Source organism: Otolemur garnettii, unplaced genomic scaffold (assembly GCF_000181295.1).
Source record: "Otolemur garnettii isolate 467f Iridium unplaced genomic scaffold, OtoGar3 scaffold00012, whole genome shotgun sequence".
In the NCBI taxonomy this organism is placed as follows: domain Eukaryota; kingdom Metazoa; phylum Chordata; class Mammalia; order Primates; family Galagidae; genus Otolemur; species Otolemur garnettii.
This window is the reverse complement of record NW_003852407.1, coordinates 4319594-4345194: the sequence shown is the minus strand read 5'-3', so window position 1 is coordinate 4345194 and position 25601 is coordinate 4319594. Positions and strand designations below refer to the sequence as shown.

The window sequence follows — 25601 nt, the reverse complement described above, 5'->3', positions numbered from 1 at the left end:
GCTGGGACCACAGGCGCCCGCCACAATGCCCGGCTATTTTTTGATTGCAGCCATCATTGTTGTTTGGCGAGCCTGGGCTGGATTCCAACCCGCCACCTTAGGTGTATGTGGCTGGCGCCTTAGCCGCTTGAGCCACAGGCGCTGAGCCATGACATTGACTTTTTAAAGAATAACCAGTTACATTTGTAGAAGGTCCCTTAATTTGGGTTCCTCTGGCGTTTCCACATGATTAGAGTCAGGTTCTGTGTGCATCAGTGGTGGTCTGTCCTCAATGCATCATATCAGAAGGTACTTACTGTCCTTTAGTCCCATAACTGGTGATGTTAATTTTGATTACCTGGTTACTGTGGTGTCTGCCAAATTTCTCCACTATAAAGTTACAAGTTTTCCCTTTGAAATTAAGGAATATCTTGTGGGGACATACCTTGAAACCAGGCCAATATTCTGTTTTTCCTCAAACTTTCACCCACTTGTCTCCAATGATAGTTCTTGCCTGAAACAATTATTACTGTGATGGTTGCCAAATGATTTTCTGAGGCATTATTCTTTCTAAATTTACTAGTTGGCTTTCATCATCAGGGAGAGTCCTTGGTTGACTTTGCACTTGTCACTCTAAGCCTCAGAACCCTAGCCTTGGGGAGCTGGGAGCAACAGGGCCTCATCACCCATCCGAATATCCCAGAAAGACAGACACACTGCTGTCTGGGTGAGTGTTCAGTGTGAAGGTTATTAGCACCCTGCTGCAAGCCCCCTTAGAAGGTTCAGGCCCAGGAAACTGTTGAGAAGCCGCCCTGATCTCAGATGGCTGGGCTGGGGTTCTGCTGCGCTGAAGCTTCAGCGGCTCCCCCACCACCATGACATCTGGCTGAAGACTCATCAGTTCCACCAGCCCTGGCTGAAAAATGTGGCCCACGGGAGGCTCTCTTCCAGCTAACTCCATTTCACATTTCCTCTCCTTCCTAGGATGGAAAAAAATGACCCTTCGGGGACCTGGAACCTGTCAGTAATGAAGTTGTGAGGGGAGGAGGAGCCTCCCAGGGGGTGGCTGGGATGTGATGGCTAATGGAGTGAGGCAGCTCGGCAGGTGCCTTTCCCTAGACACTCCACTCCGTGTCCCACAAAGCCCACCACTCTTCTGCTTCCCATCTGTGGGCCATCTTTGCTTCTCCTAGGGCCCTTTCCCAGAGCCTCCAGGGCTGACTGAGGTGGTCTGGGGCCCCTCCCAAGCCTGGCCCAGGGCAGAGGGCGGGTGGGCAGGGTTTATCGCAGCCCTTTCAGCTAGGCCCCAGGCACGGCCTCCACACCTGCCTGCCCTGGGAGCCTGCCTGCCCTGGGAGCCTGCCCCAGGCTCCAGGCTCTCCTCCCTTCCGTGCTCTGTTCTGTCGGCCACTCTTGTTTGGGGTCCCAGGCTGCTGCTGGCTTATCTGATAAAGTGCTCAGGGTGATCTTGACTGAGAGTACGGAGTGACTAGTGACGGTCTCCATTAATGGAGGGAGCTCGGGGGTGGGGCAAGCAGATGGGGAGCTATTTGGATGTTTAAACTCTTATCTTGCCCGGAGGACAGATAGGAGGACGAGGCTTGCAAGGAGTCAGGAATTAGGTGCTTATGAAGCATTTCCAACTTTAGGTCAGAGCATGGCAAGATGATGGTCAATGGCCACAAAGCATGGTGGATAGAGGACAGCACTCAGTGTGGCCAAGGTCTTTTCATCCTGATATGAAGAGTTTAAAGACCTGGGTCAAAAACACGGCTGGGTCCAGCCCCCTGATCCCTGTCCCAGAGTAGAGCTGCAGTTCTGCTGCAGAACTCAGGGTGATTCTCCCATCCACACCTCTCTGTCTCCACCCCACCCCAACCTCTGCAGCTGTCTCTACTCTTCTCCCTCTCCAGAGCATTCCTCCCTGTTCTGCAAGTTCCTCCATCACCCCTCCTCCCGGAAGCCCTCCCTGATCTCACCCTCAGAACTCATCAGACACCACTTTTCCCCTCCCGCCATAGTAGTTCAGGTTTCTTTGAGTAGACCTTGCAGACCTGCCAACAGGTTTTAGAACTCCTGTGGGTGGCAGCACCTGTGGCTGAAAAGAGTAGGGCACCGGCCCCAGATACTGGAGGTGGCAGGTTTAAGCCCAACCCCGGCCAAAAAAAAAAAAAAAAAACTCCTGTGGGTTACACTGCTTTGTAGTTACCTTAGCCCCTTCTCTAAACAGGTATACCAGAGCTTGATCTGATTTGAGGGTTATAAAGACTCTAAAGGTGGTATGTACTTCTACCCAGATTTCAGGAGAGGCCAGGTCAAGAGGCACTGTTCTGTCACTTGAAAGTGGTTTCAAATGAATGAAGAAGAAACTGCAGCAGAGAAGGAAGTGACTGTGGCCCAGCTTGCCAACCAATTCGGGGCCTCCAGTGCCCCATCTCTATGCCTGGGCAAGCTCCCCAGGGGCTCCTGGCTGGATCACTTGGGAGACCCCAGCAGGCAGCCTTGTCCTGTTAGCCAGCAGGAGCGGAGGTGCACAGGGGCAGGGGAGCTGGCAGGGTGGTGGGTTGGCAAGCTCATGCAGGCTCCCGGGACATGTTTTTCATCCTAGGGAAGCTCCTGCTACTTTGGAGTTCCGGGGTCACAACTCAATTTCATGGCCAGGCCTTGAAGTGAAAGACTTAATTCAGAAAGTCTAGGAGAAGAGAAATTGGCTTGTGCAGGAGGTTTCTGCTTCTCCCAGCCTGCCTTCATCAGCTGTGATGTGTCCCATTGGCAGGCAAAGTAGTGGAGAAAGCAGCTCTTTTCAATACTCCCAAGATAGGCTTTGGCAAATTCAAATGCCCAGGCCTGTGCATGTCTCAGTTACTCTTATTAGGTTTATTTTAAATGGTGGTGAAAAGTCTTTCTGGGAAGAGCACAGGTGGGCCAGCCTCTCACAATAAAAGAGCAGGGCCCCAGTGGCACAAGATGGGGGTCCAGACCCCCTGGGTGGGCTTCCTGCTCAGCTTCTTCTAAAGGTGAGAGTTGCCACTGGGGTTACTATGAGGGTACATGGAAACATGTGTGTCCCCGACAGGCAGGAGCCACTCCGTGAGCTTGTTAAATCCAAGCACCGTGGTGCCCTAGGAAGGAGATATGAATGACGATGATAAGTCAGTGTCACCGACTGTGTGTCGGAATACTTGAGCCTGTCACATGCCTCGTTCCCCTTGGCCTTTGCTTCAGCCCTGAGAGTGAGGGTAGAAGCTAGAAGTCCTAGAGGTGTGGGGTACATTGGGGTGATGGAGGCAGGCCAGTTTCCTGGCAGCCTGGACTGGGGGCTGAGACAGGCACCTCCCTAGCATCAGCCTACCTGGTCCTCACAGCTGCCTTGTGTGCTAAGGCCACATGATTGGTAAGATAACCCAGAACCAGAGAGGTTAGGTGACTTGTCCAAGAATGCCCGGCTAAGCCAGGGCAGAGCCAGGACGTGAACCCAGGTGTCTGACTCCCAGTTGTCATGGCATCAGGCTGCCTCTCCGGCCTAAGGACTCCTTGGAGCACTGCTGAGATCCAGGAGGGCTTCCTGGACAAGGTGCTGATGGCAGGATGGACAACAGCTAATTAGTTAAGATGGGGGTACCGCCATCAGAGATTGGACACCTCCAGGGAGAGGAGCTTACCACATCCCCAGGCAGCCCCCTCTGCTGTGGAGTGGCTCTGCCGTGAGAAAGTTCCTCCGTTAGGTGAGCCTGGTTTGTATCTCTGGGCCTTCCCTCCACTAGGCACTTCCCCACTTTTCTCAGACAGGCTCTGTTGATTATCACTCCAGGGATTTGAAACAACACTTTGGGGCCTTTCACCCTATGCCCCTTCTTCCCTTGTCCTTCCTGTTCCAGTTGGAAATAGGCAATGACAAGGGTGAGTTCCTGGTGGGTCCTCTGTAGTCAGCCAGCTGATGGAGTGAGCAAGACGCTAGAGAGAGCCAGCTGAGGCCCACTGGCCAGCATGCCAAGGGGGACGCTGCTGGGCAGGCATTAGTTGGGCTGTGTTTCCCTCGGGGTGATGGTGGTGGGCGTTTGGTGACGAAGATGGTGGTGGGCGTTTGTGGTGGAGAACTACATAGTTCAAAGCATCACTCTTGGAGGCCAGAAGTTCGACTGCTGGGGTTTCTTCCTTGACTCTTAACGCTTGAAACAGCCTCAGTTCTCCCACCTGTACTGTGCAGTTACTTTCTCTGCATATCTGGAGGGTTCGTGCCATAGTGCGTGGAAAACCCACAACACAATATTATTACAAGTGATCACTAATATAGCACTTACATCAACTCCTTTAAAACTCACAAGAACCCTATGAGATGGGTTTTCCCCTTGTTCCCTTTTTTTTTTTTTTTTTGAAGAAAAGAGTCTAATAGCAGCTTCAAACTTAGATTTAAGCGATTCTCTTGCCTCAGACTCCCCAAGTAGCTGGGACTATAGGCACCCACCACAATGCCTGGCTATTTGTTGTTGTTGTTGTTGTTTGGCAGGCCCAGGCCAGGCTCGAACTTCCCAGCTCCTGTGTATGTAGCCAGTGCCCTAACTGCTGAGCTATAGGTGCTGAGCCCCTTTGTTCCCATTTTATAGGTGAAGAAGATTCTGCCCAGAGTGGTTAAGGAACTTGCCTGAAGTTGCACAACTAGAAATGCAATGTCAGGATTTGAAGTCTGTGTCTGGCTCCAAAGTTCATACTTCAGACTACTATAAATTACCACTTAGCTCGGGGGATGCCTGGACCTGCCAGCAGGCTGCAGTGAGGGTCCACGGACCAGACCTTGGAAGCTGCAGGGCTTGGCTGGGCCAAGCGGAAGGGCGAGGGCCTTCCCCTGGAAACACTCCACCAGGTTCACGCGGACCCTGCCGACTCCCCAGGGCAGCCGCGTGCTCTTCCCATGACATCACACTGCCTCAGAACTTTTGAGGCCGAGGATTCTTGGAATGCCTGATTCACCCTGGAACAAAAATAATACCTCATATTTATAATGTGCCTTTGTTCCCCACAGGCTTTCCCCGGCTTTCTCTCCATTATAACCTCAGACCAGGCTTGCGATCCAGGCAGCCGTCATGTAGGTGGGAAGCCACCCTAAGAAACACCTCACGTGGGGTTTGGTGTTCCCATTCTGCAGGTGGGAACACTGAGACGCAGGGAGTTGACTGGTTTGCCAAAGCTGCCCAATAAATTGGTGCTGGAAAAAATGAGGCAAAATCCCTAGGTTTCCATTGGGGTTGAGAGGATAGCCTCAAAAATGCCTCCGCAGGAGAGTGAGGCTCAGACCCCCACATAATATTCCAAGAAAGCTGTTTTCTCCTCGCCTCTGTGCTGCCCCAAGACAGAGGAAGGTAGCTGGAATCTGCAGCTTCTCCCTTCCTGCCCCACAGTGCAGCAATGAAGCCAGAGGGGCCTCCCCAACACTCAACCCCCAGCCCTGCCCCACAGGCCCCAGCCACAGGGACCGGGAGACTGTGGTGGGGAAGGGATTGTTCCCAGCACAGATGGAAACCCAGGGGCCACACGTGGCTTCTGTGGTTTTCCCCAGACTCGGTGGAGCCAAGGCTAACTGGCTGGATTTCCAGAGCCCTCCTAGGCTCTGCCCTCTCACTGGCCCCAGCCTTCCTGTTCCCAAGGGGCTCCTGCTCAGCCTCCTGCCTTTGCTTCTGCATGTCCAGCTTCTGCTTCCACACCCCATGCAGTGACAAGATGGCCTGCAGCCCCTTCCCCTGCTGATTTGGGCCAAGGACTAGGTTGCTCTGAACTTGGGTTTCAGTGGCTCAGAAATGGTGTGCAGGCTGCCCTGGGCCCTCAGGACACTCAGCTTTGCAGCTGAAGGCACACATTTTAGGACCACATACCTATAATCTAACCCAAGCTCTGCCTCTTGTAAGCTGTGTGGTCTCAGGCAAGTTACTTACCCTTCCTGTGCTTTATTGACCTCACTGTAAGATGGGGTAATAGTAACAGTAAATGAAAACCTGCCTAGCACACTGTAAGTGCTCATACACGGAATTATTTCTATTACTATCACTCTGTATCTGTGATCTCAGTTCAAGTCCCATTGCCTCAGGCAGCCCTCTGAGTAGGCCGGCATCTGGGGTGTGCAAACTATACACATGTACAGGGCCTGCACTTAGTTTAAGCTCTGATGTGGCTGTCTTCAGGTTTTTGGTTGGTTTTTTTGTTGTTGTTGTTTTTGAGGCAGAGTCTCACTCTGTCTCCCAGGCTGGAGTACTATGGCATCATCATAACTCACAGTGACTTCAAACTCTTGGGCTCAAGAGATCCTCTTGCTCAGCCTCCCTAGTAACTTGGACTACAGGTACTTGCCGCAACTCCCAGCTAAAACTTCTCTTTAGTTTTTGAACGAGAGGCCCCCACTTTCATTTTGCACTGGCTTCCACACAATGTGTGGCCAGTCCTGCATCTGGGCCTCCCAGTGCAGGACAGGGGCCTGTGCCACGCTCTGCTTCCTTTTGTTTGTGACTTTCCTCCATGGTTGGAGCTGGACACCTGGTTCGGTGACTGATAGGTTAGCGTCTGTCTCTCCAAATGGGCCCGAAGCTCCACAAGGGCAGCAGCCCCTCACCAGACCCTGGGGGAAATGTAGACAAAGCTCAACCTCATCTAAGGAAGTGGATTCTAATGAGGGCAGATAAGAGGACCACACAGGATGGTCTGGTGGCAGAAACATGGGTGTGATGTGACTGTGGATAGTGTCCGGAGTCTGGAGGGTCAGGGCCCGGACCCTGGGAGCTGGGGAAGATTCCTGCCCACATCTGGGCCTTGAGACCCTGATGGGATTAGGGAAGTGCTGAGAAATTCTGTGGAGACAGCTGAATGGCTTCTCTCTCTCTCTCTCTCTCTCTCACAACCCCCCCCCCCACACACACACACATCTCACCAGCTTCCCTCAGAGTGTTCTAGGAGCCATGTAGCCTTGAGTGAATCTGTTGACATCTCTGATTAACCTCCAGGCAGAGCAGCATCTGATAATATGTTTAATTAATGAAATGGATCAACCTTTCCCACCTCCATTCGTTGTTCCTTCATTCTGTAGCTGGTGAGAAAAGTCTGTTTGCTGCCTGCAAGGTGCAGAGGTACCACTCAGACCCTTTCATTGCCATTCCAGATCACCCCATTAGCCTGGTAAACATCTGGCTTCTAAAATTTTCAATCCATGCAGTGAAATACCAAACTCCTTACAGGAACTTTTGCCCTGGCTGGCGGAGACCTCAGTCTTGAACTATTTCTTACCCAACCTTGAATGAAAAGAAGGCCACATAGTGTACAGGGGTGGGAGACTCTGCAGCTTGGCTGACCATCCCAGGTGGCAGGAAGGAGTGTTCCTGATGCATGCCAGCTACCTCCTGCTGGGACTGTTAGGAGAACTGGGTAGCTGGTTTGGGCCCAGCTCAAAGAGCGCTCAGGAATGCTGGCACAGTGCTGCCGTCACCACCATGATGAAGACGATGACCCTGGCAGTTACAGGGTGAGCCAGTTGCCTAAGCTTTGTGATGATGGCCTGGTTCTCCAAAGGACCCTAAGACCTCAGATAATTGTTAAATCCAATCATAGTAGCATTTTAGATAGTACATGACAATAGTAATCCAGACTGGAATTCTGAGGCAGGCTTTGCTGGGCAACCCCAGGAAGAACAAAGCAACCTCTCTGAACCTTGATTTTCTCATCCGTCATTCTGTGACTCATGTAATCTTTATGTAATCTTTCACTTCTCCTCAGTGGCCCCTGAGGGGGAATGACACAGCTCAGAACAGAGACAGAGAGAGGCAAAATCACCCAGACCACACAACTACGAGTGACTCGCCAGGCTCTAAGCAGGTTGCCTGGTCTTTTAGACAGATCTGGCAAGGTGTGTTCTGCAGGACAGCATCAGTGGACTTCCATCATCTGATTCATCCCAAGTGCATAAGTAGGTGCTCCACAAATTCAAGCCACTGTGACATTTAACCCTGTGGGTTAATAAGCCAAAGCCATGTGTGCCCTTGTTTGACTCCCTTAAGGGGGAAGACAATCTCCCCTATACTTATCCTTTTTAACCTTCCCCTCATCCTGGGACAGGCACGTGTGACAGTTTTTGTTTCCAGGCCCCACATGCAAGCTGAGCTGCAGAGAAGCCCCCCATGCCCGTCCCTCTAAGCCTCACCCTAACTCCTGCTTTGTCCCCTGTGGCTGGGCCAGGGAAGGCAGAACACCACTCGGGGCATGTGTAGGTGGGCAGGAATGGAAGTGCCCACGCTAGAAATAAGCAGTCATCACTTTCCTGAAGGCAAGAAATATGAGCCCGTGCATAGTTTTAAAACCACTTGCCCTAGGAATTTTGCTTTCAGAAATTTTTAAGCAGACCTACAAATTATGTGGTAAAGTGTCTGACATTGAGAGAACCATAATAAGTCAGTGGCCCTTGGGATATCTAGTTGGGAACGATTATGAAATAAAAAATGAACAGAGAGACGTTTGTCTCCATTTTGACTGTTGTTAAAACCGTTTTTTTAAAACCAAATTTCAAGTGATTCTCCCTACACCCACCTCCCAAAATGCAGCTGTGATGTTCCAAGGACTTTTGTGTATCAAAAACAGCAATCTTAGAGGGAAACAAGACATCTGATTTCAGAACCTAAAGAAGAAAGAATAAACTAAATGAATGATGGAAAAAGCATAAAATGACAATTTCCACCCTCAAAAAAAAGAAAGAAAGAAAGAAAGAAAGCATTATTTCCCTAACAGCAGGTGTTGCTAGTACCATAAATTGAATATTAATCTTATCACCTAAGCCATCTACCCCTCACCCAGAGAAGACTTCCCCAAAAGGAGGATTAGAGCATATGATAAACAGGCAGAGATGTGGATCTTGGCCCCAGTACTACAAAACTGGGGCACTAACATGTCTCTACAACCTGGGTCCGCATATCCATGGGCCTGAGAGCAAGTACTGCCTCCCTGCCCCGCTGCAGGGAGCAGAAGCAGCTCATCCCTTGCCCAGCCAAACCCAAACCCACAGGTTTCGTGGTGAGCAGCCAGCTGGCCCCTGGATGAAGGTATCGACGAAACCCAGCGCCAGCAAACAGAAGAGAGAGGAGCTGGTTTTGGCCAGCCCAGCCAGCCGCTGCTGACAAATATTTGTGAATGGCCGGAGCAGGGAAGCCTGGGTCTCCATTGTTGGGGAACGAGGCCCAGCCTCAAGTCTGTGCCAATGGTTCCAGCAGCCCTCTCAGCTCCTTCCTAGGCTAAGGACACAGTCCTCACATGGTTGCCACCGCAGAGGTCTCAGCCATAATTCAGCACGTCTCTCCTAAGGAGGCTGGGTCTCAAGGAGAATGGAGACAGACAAGAGGGGGCTGCTAGGTGCCGTGATGAGTCGATGGGGTTGGCACAGTCCATCCTGAGCCTCAATTGGGTTGCCTGTGACATGGGAAGGAAAGTTTTTGACATGCCTGCACACAGAGGCTAGTCCCACAGCCACTGGCCCTGAGAACTAAGCTGGGCCTTGTGCAGGAAGCGGGTAAAGGGAGAAAAGAGGGCGGGTAAGGCTTGGTGCCGCCGCCTCCTTCCCTGATTTCTGGGCTCTTCCTGCCCTCCCAGAATCTACCCAGCTGATCCCCTCTGCTGTGTAGTTCCATGTCAAAACCTCTTTCTTTTGAACTCATTAGTGTTGCCTGCCCAATTAGGAGAGGACACTTCGGGTGGACTCTCTGGCTTCCCCTGGCACCTATGGGTGGCCCTCTGTATGTGCCAACGAGCCTCCACTCAGCAAGAGTGAGTCTGACACCACCCCCGAATGCCAGGCAGCCTAAAGCATTCTTGGTGATCACTGTATTGTCAGGGTTGGCTGGCCACAAGGTTAGTTGAACCAGGAAGACACGCAATTCCAGGTGCCCCCCCAAACTTCCAGAAATGAGCAGCAGACGCTCTGCAAGACCGAACTGATTCCTTTTTGGAGTCCTTGACCACCAGTCATGTAGAAATCACCCTCTTCCTCTTCTAAGTGGACAGAAGCTGTTTGGGGGGGGGGGGCAGGAAGGCTGGGACAGAGAGAGGGAAATCCCTGACATGGCAAGTGGGAAACTGGATGGTTTTGAGACGGATGTTGAAGGGCTTGGTCAACCCTTTGGGGGCATTTCTTGGGCCATAGCTGTAGGCGCCACAAAAATTCTAAATAAGGATGACAAAAGTTGTGAGAATCATTATCTGCCAGGGAATTTCCAGGCTTCCTCTCTGGGCATAAAAATAACTCATGTTCAAAGAACAAAGAGAATAGAAGGAGAAATTAGTTGAAAGTAATTGAAAAATTAAAGGCGGAGAAACTTCGCGAAAAGTCACAGGCACATGGTACCCTAGGGAATCCTACGGGGGCCATAGAGTTTCTTCTGTTCTTTCCCAGTGTGGTTGGCTTGTACACCTCAGAGTGAGGGCGACAGCCTTCTTAACTGACTGAGGCATCTGCGTTTAGCTCTGGGCCATCTGACCAGGTGGTGATGGAGTCTCTAGGAAGACGCAGCTCACGGGTCTGCTTTGCCAGTGTGGGACCCAACTCTGCTGGGTGCTGCTGCTGCTGGTCCTTGCCTTGATGTCACATAGTGGGGAGTAAAACTGAGTGTCTGTGGTGTAGCAATGGTGGGGGGGGGGCAGGGGTTGGGATGGATGGGTGTTAGGGCAGCATTGTCCTTGATCAAGAATGTGCTAAAGAACCCATGATCTCAAACTTGGACAAGGATGGGAAGTCCCGTGCCGGTCTCCTGACGAGGGGGCAGGGCACACCCAGGAAGCAGGATTCAGCTTAGTGTGCCAGATTTTTAGAGATGTTTTTATAGTGACTCTTAAATTGTTAAAATAAATATGGACAAATAACAACCTTGGACATTATATATAAATAAAAACAAACATTAGAAGACTCTGAAAGGAAGGAAGAAGACAAACAGGCTAGGGACCTTGGGAGCTGAAAATGGCACAGTGGCGGTGAGTTCCTGGAGTTTTCTTCTTGGCTCGTATATCCCAGACTTGGAGCTAAAGAAACTGGGGACCCAGAAACACCACTACGTGCAGACAGGCAAAAGAAGCCCCAACAGAAGCCTGCTTGCTTTAGCCAAGGGACCAGGAGAAGGGCAGCCTCGTAAGACAGAAAAGTTAGGATGATAACTGCTCTGCTCCAGCCAACACCCCGTAGAAATTGCTGTGGCCCCACACCCACCCACCATGCCAGTGAAGGCAAAGATTATGAGGAGGTGCCCTGGCCTCCCACCAGGCCAGTATCACCTGGGCCGAGTAGGGAGATGACCTGAGCTTCAGGGACCCGTGGGACTGTAACTTAATGTCTACCATGTGTGCCGTCAGAGTCCCAGAAGTAGAGAAGAAATCCCTGAAAGAAATAATGGCCAAAAGTTTGCCTACATTGCTGGTACAGCCTCTCTGGAAAACAGTGTGAAAAGTTATTTGAAAACTAAAATTGCCGCCACCACAGCATCTAGCCGTGGTACTCCAGGGCATTTGTGCCAGAGAAATGAAAACTTAGGTTCACGCCAAAGTCTGTACCCACACATTCCCAGCAGCTGTGTTCATCATCTCCCTCCCCAAACTGGAAACAACCCCGCGTCCTTCCGTGGGTGAGGTACAGCGTGAACGTATTACTCCACAGTCAAAAGGAACGAACCTGACTCAGGCGACAACCTAGATGAATCTCCAAGGAATTATGCTAAGTAAAAAAAGCCGATCCCAGTGGGTTGCATATGACATTTTGAAATGACAGAATTATAGAAATGAAAAACAGATGGGTGACTGCCAGAGACCCAGGGGCTGGAAGTGGGAGGAGGTGGGTGTGACTACAGAAGAGCACCAGGAGGGACCTTTGTGGCGATGGGAATGTTCGGTGTCTTGACTGTCTGTGTTGATATCCTAGTCATGACAGTTTTGCAAGATGCCACCACGAGGGTAAATTACAGTAGAACCTCTGTAAGTTACAGTCAGCTGGGTAAAAAGGGCAAGCGATCTCTCTGTATTATTCCGCAGAACTCATGTGAATCCATAATTAATTGCCTCGCAATGAAAAGTTTAATTAAGAAAATAAAATCGTGCTCCTTTAGAAAATAGAAGAGAAAAATCCACGTTCATCTTCCAGAGATAACCACTATTACCATTATAGTGTGTCTCCTATACACACTAAATATATATATTTTTCAGGGCATATAAATACTTACCTTAAAAATGACGCCATACTTCCAATAAATCTGAGCGCTTTTGCCTTAATCTTTAATTACTCCACATTCAGTTTTGCTGTGGTGGACACCCTGGTGCCTAAATCCTTTTGCACATCTTAGATTATTTCCTTTGGACACACAGCCACAGATAGAATAGCAAAGGTCAGTGCTTTGCATGTGTTAGAGGCTTTTTAGACAGACTGTCCAGTTTCCCTTCAGAAAGACTATTCCAGTTTCTATTCCTAATACGCAGTGTGTTATTTGGAAACAAAAAGAAAACTATTGCGTCCACCCTTCACTTAACTATTTTAATTCCCCTGAAAGCTCTGCTATGAAGCTTTCCAATGACAGCTTTTCAATGAAAAAACATTTTTTTTCCGATTACAGTAGAACCTTCATAGTTGGCCACCTCCCCTACATTGACCATCTCCTTAAGTTGACCTTATTTTCATAGACTGGACCTATACCACGTATGCATATCAGTACAATAGGCCTCGGTCCTTATGTTGCCACCTCTGTATGTTAACTAGTTTGTTACAGTCCCTTGGGTGGAGTTACAGAGGTTTTACTGTAATTTTAATGGGATAAGAGTAATGTGTTTAACCCCAACCTAAAATACCCCCAAATTTTCACTGAAAAAAAAAAAGAATCAAATGAACATTGAACTTGAGTTATGCAAATAATAGCCAATACTTTGAAAGTGAAGAAACACAGCTTGTTCATAAAATGCAATGCAGTGAAAGTCTGTGGTACCCAAGATAGGTCACAGAGGAAGGGTGGTGCTCATTCTTTATAAGGTAACATCTTCCTGCAAATTTTCTTCACCGCTTTGTAACCTTTGAGGGGCTTATGGTTTTCTTGTTCTTCAGCTGCTCTGCCCATAAAATTATGACACGGACAAAACACTCAGGGTTAGAGATTGAACACAGGAGTGCTTTGAGTGGCAGGAAGCAGCCCCTGCCCGAGTCTGAGGGTCAGGAGAATGCCCCCTCTCCACCCCTTCACTTGCCTTTGGCCCACACATCAAAATGCTTGGGGTCCTTCCCACGGTGCACAACTCCCGTTTATTCCATATGCTGTTTTTCTCTGCCTAGAAAGTACTGTCAAGTAAATCGGTGAGCCTGGCTTTACCTAAAACCATCGTGTTAAATATCCCTTCTGTACTGGTTTGCTAGGCCTGCCTTCACAAAGCACCACTGGCTGGGAGGCTTAAACAATAAGTATTTGTTTTCTCTCAGTTCTGGAACCCAAAAGCATAAGATCAAAGCATCTGTGGGGTTGGTTTCCTTTGAGGACTCTCTTATTGGCTTGCAGACAGCCACCTTCTTATTGTGTCCTCACATGATCTCTTCTCCTTGTGCATGGCATCCTTGATGTCTCTCTGTGTCCAAATTTTCTCTTATTATAAGGTCAGCTTTGTTTCAACTTGATCACCTTTTTAAAGGCCTTGTCTCCAAATTCAGGGTAAAATACTGAGTACTGGGGCTTCAATTTATGAATTTGGGGAAAGGGGGACACAATTCAGCCCATAACAACTTCTTATTATTATTTAGTTAGTGGATTTGGGAGTGACCTCCTGTTCTAGTGTCCGGAGGCGTGCAACCTGACCTCAGTGGTCCCACTCTCTTCTCCCTTCAATTTGCAGACGACAGCAGAGGCCCCCAGGAGGGAACAAGCCCCAACAACATGGTGACCATCAGCCTGGCAGTGCCAAACACAACAGGGACCACCAGAAATCCTACCAGGGAGGCTCAGCACCTCACCCCTCAGGGAGGCCCACACACCATGGCTACAGCCAGAACCGGCGCTGGCACCATGGCAACATGAAGCACCCACCAGGCGACAAGGGGGAGGCAGGCACCCACCGCAATGCCAAAGAAGTCGTGACCATCGAGAGCCCAAAACTTGAGGATACCCCAGGGGACACCGGACACGGTGGTCCTGAGCCCCCCCGCAGCCCCGACGCCCTGGCCCCAGCGGCTTCTGAGAGGCTGCCCCCACAGCAGCCAGGAGGGCTGGAGGCCGAGACAAAACGTAAAGACAGTATTCTTCCCGAGCGCATCGGGGAGCGGCCCAAAATTACCCTGCTCCAATCTTCCAAAGACAGACTACGGCGAAGGCTAAAAGAAAAGGTACCGGTAATTGAATTTTTGTTTTTCTCTTGCTCTCAGGAGGACAGTGAGAGGTAGGCACGTTGGTAGGTGGGTGCAAGGTGCCCTGGGTTTGGGGGTCTGGGGAGCTACGTGGAGGGAAGCCGGGTCTTTGCTGGCTGTGGGGACCCACCACACAGGGACATTGCTGTCTGGTGCCCTGGGCCACCAGAGGGGAGGACCGTAGCCAGCCCTACATGAGCTGTTCAGCATACTCTGGCCCTTACTTATTGTTCCCCCCGACCCCAAGAGGACCAGGGCAGACACTTGGTGCCAGCCCCCAGCCTGGCAAGGAGAAGCACATGTCTGGGGGTGATAGGAGGGGTACGAGAAATGTTTTCTGGGATCAGACACTGCCCTGTTCATGCTAAAGGGTGCTTGGAAAACTGTGGAGCTTATGAAATAAGAGGGACTGATGCGTCTCCACAAGGTGAGTACCATCTAGGCAGTGGTCCCTCCACAAGGTGGTGCCATCTAGGATGGGAGCAGAGGTGAGTGGGGCAGAGCAGACCCAGACTGATTTTGTTTCCCTGCAGTCAATGAGCTCTCCAGGGTACGGGCTGCAAGGAGGCTCTACCCAGCATCCTCCATGCTGACCCACAGGGCAGGACCCTGAGGGTGAGACCTCCTGACGTTTGCTCCCGGGAGCCTCTTTCCTCGTGCTAGTCTTGGCCTGGTGTCCAGGGCCTGGTCCACAGCTTCATTAGGAGATGCCCCAAGCCTCCCGAAAAGGGATGGGGATGTGCTGCTTACAGCATTAAGCCCAGTGTGCTCACCCCAGTAAGACACCTGCCCTTACTGCCCACCAAAGGCACAGGCAAGGTCACCTTTGAGAGGAAACATCTCAAGAAAGGCTGACTTACCCACACACCTCCCTGCATGGCAGGCAGAGGCTGCAGAGTCTTCCCCTGGGACCTCCACAGAGCTCCAGGTTCTGAGTGTCTCCCCCATCCTCCCTCTCCTGCCTTCTCTCCTCATCTTTTTGCCCCAGAAGCCAGGCCCAAGGCCCACACCCAGGTGGGCTGAGGCAGCTCAACCTCTTCCTGAGGCAGCTCTGGAGATGAGATGCTACTCCTGGTGTCTTCTGTGCCTCCCCCAAGTTTCCTCTGCCCCCGTATCCCCTTCTCTGCTCCACATTCCCTTGGGGACAAGGGGCTGTGAGATCCTAGAGGAAAGCCTTATACCCCAAAGGTAGGCCCTTGGAAGCGCTTTCTATCTGATGACCAGTGTGTGGTTGCTACTTGAAGAGCTTCCAGGACAGCCTGCTATGGCCTGAGCAGGGAGGAGTATTTATTACATTCTGCTAACTGTGACTGCAAGGCAGCAGAATGCAAATGTCATGGACTTAAGAGTGCAGCCAGCCAGACTCAGTGCTCACTTTGACTGGTTGGGCGACCTTGGGCAAGTCACCTAACCTCTTTATAACATGGGCGTTGCAGAGAGACTGTAAATAAAAAAGATAATGTGCAAAGGCCCTTGGGGTCTATGTGCAAACAGCTATTCCTGCCCTGGGGCCCAGGTGGTGGAGGATGAGAACAGATAAAGTAGAGCCATAGCACCCCTGGCTCAGTTTTAAGGATTCCCCTCAGGTGAGGCCTCCTAATCTCCTCGACCAGGAGGAATGGACTTAGGCTTAGGCTGGGTCACTCTCCCTGCTCACCCTGGAACGGTGAGCCACTGGTACCATCCCACATAAGACTTGCCTCAAGGAGAGTAACACTTCCCTTGACCTTTCAAGAAATGGGTAAAATATTAGACATCCATGGTGGTGGGGTGTTCTGTCTTATTGACCTAACTCAGAGACTCAGACTAGAGTCCCTTAAAGAGGTAGATGGATTTGAGGAGGCTTGAGGAGAAGGAGCAGGACACCTAAGACTCAACTCTGAGTGCTCAAGTGGGTGATCAGCGGGCCCTAGAACTCACCCCCTCCCCCATGGCAGGACTCAAGGAAAGCTACAGATCTTCCATCCTCGCCATGTCACCCCTGAGGAAACTGAGGCCAAGTGAGTGAAACCACTTGCCCAAAGCCACATGGTGAGCCAGAGAGAACGAGAATTAGAACCTCAGTCTGTTACCTAGCCCAGAGCACCTATTGTTGAGAACAGAAGGACAAGTGTGGTTCTCATCTTATGGCCATAATCCTGCCTTTCAACCAGGCCTGGCATCCCAGCCATTAAGTCAATCACATTCTTGGCTATTACTCTGCTATATTGGAATAAATACTTTTGACAGTCAAATGCCATTTTCTTCTTCCTTCAGCCCCTAGTCTGGTCCCAGTTGCAGTGAAACTACATAAAGGTATAGGGCTTTTGATGTGAAATTTCCCTCCTAGAAGCACCAACTATTTTAGTGGCCTGTGGTAGAGTCCTAGGGATATGGCATTTGTATGTAGAAGGCCAACACAGTCTCTATAGGATGCAAAGCCAATGTTCTGTCCACATAGAATCCTACGCCCAGGGAACATGACCACATTAGGCTTTCAGAGCTGAGGATGTGGAGTACAAGGTGGCTGGTCCCAGGGCCTCTTCCAGCCACCATCCTGGGCGTTTTGATCTTAGTCACCTTCCTTACCTAGTCTTCCTATTCTTATTTTCTTTTTTGGCTCAATTTCTTGTTTGTTGTCTTGATTTAATGGGGCTTATAAAAGATGAAATAAGATTTTAGATTAAGACATTGGATGGACAAATAGATTATAAAAGCCAATATATATGAAAGTCCTGGGTAGGAGCTATAGAACGTACCAGAAATATCAGCCAAAATGTCACTGGGGCCAAGAAAAAAGTCAACAAAGAGCCTTTGGGGCATGAGGGGTGTTTGGTAGAGGTAAGCATTCCCAGAGGGCCCAGACCTCGGGTCCAAGAAAGGCAGGACTGGGTTCTGCTTTCTGGGGGTGGCAGCCCTTCCACCAGGAGGCCACCCCCCAGAGAGACCTCTGCATCGCTCAAGCATTCCCGTTTGTCTCCCACACCCCCAGGAGGAAGTGGCCGTGGAGACCACCAGCCCCCAGCAGAACAAGATGGACAAGCTGATGGAAATCCTGAACAGCATGAGGAACAACAGCAGCGACGTGGACGCCAAGCTCAGCACCTTCATGGAGGAGGCCCAGAACTCCACCAACTCCGAGGAGATGCTGGGTGAGATCGTGCGGACCATCTACCAGAAGGCCGTGTCGGACCGCAGCTTCGCCTTCACCGCCGCCAAGCTCTGCGACAAGATGGCGCTCTTCATGGTGGAGGGCACCAAGTTCCGGAGCCTGCTCCTCAACATGCTCCAGGTACCCGGACGTGACAGCTGCCCCCACACCCCTGCCCTCTGTGTCTGTGGGTTATTAGTAGCAAGAAGGCTGCAAGTTCTAACCACAGTTGAACTCTTTCCAAGTTTCCCCCTTGCCTGATTAATTATAGAAAACAGAAAGGCAGTTGAAGGGCAGGGGACGCAGTGGCCAGATTTGTGTGTGTTTGTGAGTGCTCCATGGTAACAATGGACCAATATAATTTTATAGGTGCTTTGTGTTGAACCGGCCTTTTCTCTCTTTCTATTTTCATAATAAGAGGCCTGCCTCTTGGTCTGACCCTGGCTCTGTGCTTTGACCTCTGTCTGTCTGGGCAGTCATGAACTGGTGGGGATGTCTTTTTTCCTCTTCTTCCCCCGCTAAGACCGTGCCCTCATATGTTTGCAACTGTGTGGTTGGTTGTGGCTAGTACTGGGACAGGTTTGAGCAAAGCCACAGGAGCTGGAAAGGGACAGACTGTCTGCCCATACTCTGGGGTCCCTTGGGAGAGGGGAAACTGGGCAATACAATCTTGTCTTTTTCCTTGCTCTTTCCCACTGACTATCCCCTCACCCCCAGAGAGCTTAACCCCACCCCAGCTCATTGCTTCCTCCGTAGGGACCAGCATCCTGTGGTGGCCTTATTGGCGTGAGTGTGTAGTGGACATGGGTGTCTGCACTTAGCCCAAGCCCGGCACCATTTCGTCATACCGGCACCTGCTCTCCTGTTGTGGGTGGTAGCAGGTGAACTGATGGCATCAGGAAGAGATAGCGGGGGCACAGCATGGTGGCCACACTGGGCCCTGGCAGCACCCTGGAGGTCCAGGCTAGAGGAAAGCCATCTTTCCTCTCGTTTGGAACTTTAGAGACGTGTTGAGCTACATTTTGAGTTGCCAGGCCAGGCAAGGTGAGACAGAAACTGGGAAGTTAGGAAAGTAGAATCACAGAGCAGAAGACACCACCTGCAGGTCTGTCTTAACCAGGGTGACCATGTAATAGATCATCCAAACTGCAGGACTTCTGCGAGTCAACAAGGGGCTCCATTCATAATTATGTCCAGACAACAGGTGTAAACCAGAGCATGTGGTCACCCTTGTCTTACACTTGGTTCATGGACTGCCATCTCTTCCCTGAAAGCTGAGGGAGTTGCTGCTGGGGTCCGTCCACATGTGGCCCGCAGGGCTCTATCCCCAGCGCCCTCTCCTCATCCATGTGAGTCTCACCCACTGCAACATGAGCCCTCCCTGGCCAGCCCCCGCTGCTTTTCTCCCGCGCCTGCCCCTGATCAGGTTCCCATTCCTGGATTGCCCGCACTCCCCTGGTGATGAATTCCCGTATTACCTGAGGGATTTGCACATCGTGCTTGTTCCTCGTGGGCCGGAATGTCCTGGGAGAGAGCAAAGGGTGACAGGCAGGGAGTAGACTGTCTGCCGCAGACCCCACCCGGCACAGGGGAGTCAGGGACAGGATCAGCCTGTGGCTTTGGCTTTGGGTTTTGTTTTTCAAAGAAGGGCCAAGATGGGGCAAGAGCCACTAGACAGTGGCTGCCAGGTCCGAGTGACCCAGCCAGACCCAATGCAGACAGACACACAGGGCACCCGCAGAGGGCAGCCAGCTTCAGGGCCCACCCCGGGTCAGGCGTTTCTTCCAACCATCATGGAAAAAGCAGCCTTACAAGTGTCCAGCGGATTATCAGTCTCAGGAGATGCTCAGCCACAAAAGGGGCTCTCACCTCTCCATCGGCCTCAGAGTGCACTGGCTTAGGATCCACTCCAGGTGTCCTGGCAAGAGGGGAACCTGCCTGGTTGTGTTTAACTCAAAAAGTCCTGTTTTCCTCAGCTAATAACATCTTGTGGAATCAGTGTGCTGGGCAATACAGTTTGGCAAATACAGGGTAGGGCAAAGCACTGAATTAGAAACTGGGACACAAGGGTTCTAGACCTGATGTGGTCATCAGTCAGAGCGTGGTCTCTGAGCCTCCCACAGGAAAGGCCTGAGACGAGCTCTTCCATGTATCCTCTATTCAGGGCTGCTGGGGGTGAGCCAGGGCCTTGGGAAGGGGCAAGAGTGACCCCACATGACAGCCTTCTTTTCTCACTCTCTCCAGGCCTTGCCACTGGCACAAGACCGTCTTAGGTCCTCCTAGACCTCACAAACCTGTCTACCCCATGTTGTGGCTCAATGATAGGTCAGTCATGAGTGATGCAGGCTTTGGGGGCCAGCCCAAGAAACCCCACCATATAGGTGCCACCTTGTCTCTGAGGCAGAGAAGAGAACTGGCCCCCCTACACCCTGTTCCCTACTACTCCATCAGCACTCTCCAGCCAGGCTGAACGTCCTGCTTTGCCCTGGGTGGGCAGACTATCCAGAATTCACTTCCCCACCCCAGCCTACCCCACCCCAAACAACCACCCCTCTGCCAGCGCAAATCACATTAATGCTTCAGGTGGTGCTGGGGCCCCACTTTCCAAGAAGCACCAGCCCTCCCCTGTCCCAGCACCTGTCGCCTGTAGCCACAAACATTCAGTCACCCTGCTAGTATTTACTATGTGTGTGCCAAGCACCAGCCTCAGGGCTAGGAGTCCAATCGTCAATAAATGACGTGGCTATGTCCTGAAGAGGTTTGCAGGGAGGAAAGATCCAAACTTAAACCAATGGCCACATGAACACATGGTGACAAAATGGGGTGCATGTCACCATTGCCCTACCCTCGACCCTGGGCTCTAAGATGGGAATCATCACTGCTTCCCAGTGTCTGCTCAGTGCTGGTGTTGGAGGGCCCTCCACCATCATCGAGAAATGGGTGTGTGAAGGCAAAGGCACGAAGCCTTCCCCTCTCCCGTCTCCCATGCCACCTGAGGGCCTGAGGACCGCCTCAGTCCATGGCCAGCACCCCAGAGGCAGACGGAGCTCACATTCTGAGGCTCAAGGGCAGCTCCCACCTCCTCCCAACATGTCAGACACCAGCCATTTGCCTGGATGGAGCATTTTGGGAATCAGGTACTTAGAAACCTAAATGTCCCCATAGGCCACCACTCACCCTTCTCCATCACCTGCAGCTCTGGCTTCCATGTGAGCTGAGGAGGGGAGCCCCTTGGAGGGTGTAACCAGGAGGCTTGATGTGGGTACTCAGGCCTGCTTGCCAAAGCCCTTTTGATTTGCAGGGCTGTGCTAGTGCTAAGCTGCCCAGAGCCCCCTATGGCCTCTGACTACAAGGCCCAGAGGACACTGACACCATATCTGCCCGTGTCTCTCAGGCCCTGTGGCTCCTCTCTGAAGCCACGGAGGCACGGAGCTGCAGTGTGGTTCCCAAGCAGCATAATTCCTGTCCATTCACTTCCCAAACACAAGAGGTACAGGAAAAGGCAGCAGCGGCACGGCTCAGCAAACCCCACTTTCCCTCTTAACACCTACAGGAATGTCCTTTTTCACTTGCCTTCATTTTCTGGCAAACCATCTTATAGCCCTTCCCTGGCTGGCAGCCCTGGGCCCTTGCATCTCTGCTCATCTCCATCCACTTCAGGCCCCTGGTTCGGCCTCTAAAACACCCCTCCTGGGGTCAGATTTGGCTGCAACCTCCACACACAGGTTCTAAGACCCAGATTAGTGATTCTGGCTACAAAAGGGCCAGTGTGTGAAGTGCGCCATGAGCACGGCTCCCAGCAGCTGTCTTTGGACATTGCCCTCCCTGGCTGACTGCTCTTGCTGCCTGGGCTCTGATCTCAGGAGCCAGCAGCATAGGAAGGAGAATGGCAACCTCTGGTGCAGTTAATGCTCTGCAGAGGTCTGCAAGCTGCCTGAGGAGCTAAGATGCAGCCCCCATGTGGTCGGAAATAGGGGGTGGGAAAAGGTCAAAGGTCCTTTAACACTTCCCAGCCAGACTTGACATCAGCATCTCAAAGAGCCCAGAAGCTCTGTCCTCATGAATGATGACAATGCCAGAGACCTTGGGGTCTCAGTGGACCCCTGTCACCAATCCACAGCTCAAAAATGGTGTTCAATTTTACATCTAAACCAACTCTTTTTGCCTTAGACATGGCCCCTTTCATACTAGCATCCTTGCAAATAATCTGTAAACCTATTTGTTAAACAGAAATTTCTTTCTTTTTTAATTTTTTAAATTTTGGGGGGCCAAGGTCTCTGTCACCCAGGCTAAAGTGCAGTGTCATCATTATATCTCATAGCAACCTCAAACTCCTGGACTCAAACCATCCTTCTGCCTCAGCCTCCCGAGTAGCTAGGACTATAGGTACACACCACCATGCTCAGCTAATCAGATATTTCTTAAATGTGTCAAGCATTTAGTCTTCACCAGATTGGTGGTTCTCAAAAACATGCATAGGAATCACAGGGGATTTTATTTAAATGCAGATTCTGATACAGTAGATCTGGGATGGGATGTGAGAGTCTAACAGGCCCCCAGGTGCTGCTGGGGCGGTTGCTCCAAGGACCACACTTTGCAAGACCAGGCATTGAATGGCCAGGGGTTTGTAGGTAATGAGTCTGTTTCACAGAGGGGCAGACTAAGGCACAGTTTCTTATCAATGTGACTGTCAGAAAAAGGGACCCAGCCTGGGAATACTGTGTCTGAGACACTGAGTCTTCTTAGGATTAGTAGTTCTCAGCCTAGCTGTATCTTAAGAGCACATGGAGAGCTTTGAAAACATCCTAGCACAAGGGGCCTACCCCAGATCAGTTAAATTAGATTCTTTAGGGATAGGGCCTGGGCATCCTTTCTAAGAACTCTTCAGGTGATTCTAAGAAGCATCTTAGAGTCATCCAGGGTTGACCACCCCTGTTCAGGAGACAGCCCAGAGACACCAAACCCACCAAGATTGTCCCATCACTGAGCCCTCTGGCTCTACTTGTCGTGTGGTGAACCAGCCAAGAAATACCTGTCAGGTGCCAGGCTCTGTCCTGATGTTCAGGACTCTGAGCCTGAGCTGGTAGGAAAGCACAGAAGCAAGAGACCTAACTACTGAGACCCTTCCCGTGGCTCCTCCAGCCTCAGTTTCCCTTCACTGTCATCCTGAGACTCCTCCTTAAGGAGGTGGAAACTGCTTTTTCTCTTCCACTGGCCCCGTTTCTCTCTATCCTTTCCCCATGTCTTTTCCCTTCTTCTTGGCCTTGGATTTTTGTCAGAACAGTTATCACATGTTTTAGGAAAAAGGCCTCACCCCACACTGCAAAGCTAGGGAGGTGATTAGTTTTGCTGCTTCAGCCTGCCTCATTCCACCCTTCCCACCTAGGTGCCCAGCTTCTCCGTGTTTGCCAAGTCCCAACTAACTATAATAGATGATGTGCACTGATGATTTCCAACTTCCAAAAGAATGTGAGCCGCCCAGGCTCCTGGGTTATAGAAGTAACCAAAAATCTCTCTTGATCCTCATCAGAGAATTGTGGTGCAATAATGGGTAGGGGGAGGGCTCTGGTTTCACAGAGAAGTAAAGAATGAGTGTGCCTCTTTTTATGGGACCTTTGGAATGACAGGAATGAAGGCCTGAGCCCCCTCCGCCCTTCACTGCCCCTCCACCCAGCACTGCCTTGTCACTGCCCAGGACTTCCACGTGGGCTCAGGGAGTGCTCCTTTGCTGAGACAGGCTTGGGTAGTACAAGTTCAAGCCCTCCTCTGTTGAAATGCATGTGCCCTGTTTAGCCAAGAGGTGTCTGCATCCAAGCTATGCAGAGCAAAGTATTATTAGAGCGGGCATCAGTGTGTCTGTAACTGAACCCAGCTCTCCCTAGCAACCATCACCAACAACACGTCTAACAGAAGGATGCGATACCTCTTTTTTTTTTTCTTTTTCAAAAATCCTCATCTCAACCAAGTCATAAACACCGCAGCACAGCAGAGCTGTTGTAAAAAGACAACACAAAAGCAGGATCTGGCAGTTGACCAGATTTCAAAATAAATTGCTTTTCTCCAGCACCTTCTAGAAGACAGCCTCTTAAAAAGCTGACCTCCAGCCACAGAACAGATAAACTCTTCGGAGTTTCTTGCTGGGTCATCATTAAACATGTGTTCAGGGCTTTTGAAACACAGAAACTGGATCAGGTGGTCTCTCTGTGGGGTCCCTGAGAAGAGTTTTAGCCCAGAGGGGCACTCAGGTTTTTCTGGCCTAACCGCCAGCCCTGAAGATGTACCTTACTCTCACCGTACCTTAGATATGTGTGTCTCCCCACATCTACACACTCTTTCTCCCATCCTCCTGGCCCCTCTCCTGGCCCCACATTCATGGGCTTGAGAAGAGGAATCAGGCCATTCCTCTAACCCATAGAGGGTTCTCTCAAGGTTTCTGGAAAATTAAGTAATGCCCTTTATCAGAAGTTTGGCGATCCTAATCCTTGTTTTGTGCACAGGAAGGGAGTAGAGGGTCTAATGTTGATTCTTGGAGTTCTACCAGCTCTGAGTTGTAAAACCCTCGAGGGCAGGAATCCTGGCTGAGGTATCACCTGTGCCCAGTTCATGGCATTGTTACCTGTATGAAGTAGATGCTCAATAAATGCCTATGGAAGGGAGAGATGGCACCCTCAGTCTTGGGTCCCATTGCTCCCAGCATATGAGAGGCTTTTAAATTCTTCTGAGCATTTTCATATATGTGAATCAGAAGTAGGTTTCAGGGCAAGGATCCTTCCTTAAGTTTATAGATGAGGAAAGTGGCTACAAGACCTACCCAAAGTCCTGACCCCATGCCACTCCTCACATAAAGGCTAAGAGTTAGAAGCTTGGAAAATCAAGAATCGGTCTGGTGAAGTTATCAGTGGGGATTGCAGGATTCCCCCTGCTAATCCCACTGCATTTCCAGTGGTTGCTGAGTTCGAGCTTCCTGGGCTCCTAGAGGCCAAGGATACCTGAGGAAATGCCTGGACTCTCCCTTTGCTCTTGTCCACATGAACCACAGGTCCTGCTATCGCCAACTCAGGTCTCCTCCTTGCTCCTCTCCCTGTTCTATTCTCAGACGCCCCCCTCACTCTGTGCATCCACTGCTGAGCCAATGTGCTCTCCAGGCATGCAAAGTAATTTTAATGTTGGCCCACACTGGCATACCCAGGGATAGAAGCACATTGTTCTGTGCATTCCAAAGCCTGAACAGAAGCCCTGGGCCATATCCATACCAAGCTCCCCTCCAGGGGTTGCTAGAAATCAGAAGGGGCTAAAGCAAGGGGCCAGAGGACAGTGCAAGCCTCTGCCCCACGTGCAGATTGAGCAGGGTGTTTCCGAGGCCCATCACAGTCTGTTTTTCTAAAAAGTGGCTGGCGGCTGAGCACCCCAGGGAGTCATCTGTGCTCTTGCTGGCGGCTGGGTCCTACAAGGGGCATGCAAAGCCAGCACATGTTATTTTTCTCAGGGTGGCACCTGTAGCCCTTAACAGACTTACCTCACATCATAGGAGCTCAGACCGCTCTACAAGGGGCTCCCCCTCTCAATGAGGAGAGCTGATGCCTGACTGTGACCCATGTCCTTAACCCAGCCTGCCAGAGCCAGTGGGTAGGACCCACAAGTCTTGTTGTCAAATTGATCCACATTTGCTTTGGAGAATTTTAGCTGCTTTTTTCCAATCTTTATTCTGCTCAGCAAAGACTTACTGAGCACCTCCTGTGTACCACGCACACAGCAGTAGATTGAGTCCATTTCCCACCCCTCTGGTCTTAGCTCAGTTCATGCAGGTGGGGGATTCCATCCAAATCCTAGGTATTCAAGGACCCAGCTAGGGCAGCTGGAAGTCCAGATCTCTTTGATTGTTCAGTATGGGGATAGGCGTGGCAAGGTGGCTTCCAAAAGTGCAGAGTCTTAGGTTCCCTTTGGAACTTTGGGATGTTAGTGGGACAGAAGCAGCCAAGGACTTGAATTTTGATTTTCAAATCTGAAATAGGCAGAGGAGAGAAAATGACCCTCAGCCAGTGCTGGAAATCACCCAAGACTGCCAGGTGTCACACCCTCAGGTGGGGATTGGGTGTTGCAAAATGTACCTCTCCTCCC

General features: G+C 50.9%; 1 protein-coding gene across 7 annotated transcripts in view; it reads left to right on the top strand.

The window, feature by feature from the left end:
* Window positions 1–25601, top strand: part of CTIF (cap binding complex dependent translation initiation factor) — a 308199-nt gene that overhangs the window by 186971 nt on the left and 95627 nt on the right. For 5 of the 7 annotated variants that reach the window (XR_002772049.1, XM_023510269.1, XM_023510268.1 and 2 more), the window contains 2 exons: window positions 13846–14338; window positions 17325–17624. Coding sequence is in view for 6 of the 7 variants with exons in the window: in XM_023510269.1 (XP_023366037.1) it covers window positions 13846–14338; window positions 17325–17624 (793 nt within the window). In the remaining variant the exon portion in view is untranslated. The remainder of the gene's footprint in view (window positions 1–13845; window positions 14339–17324; window positions 17625–25601) is intronic. The other 2 variants (XM_023510270.1, XM_012802094.2) reach the window with 1 other exon arrangement.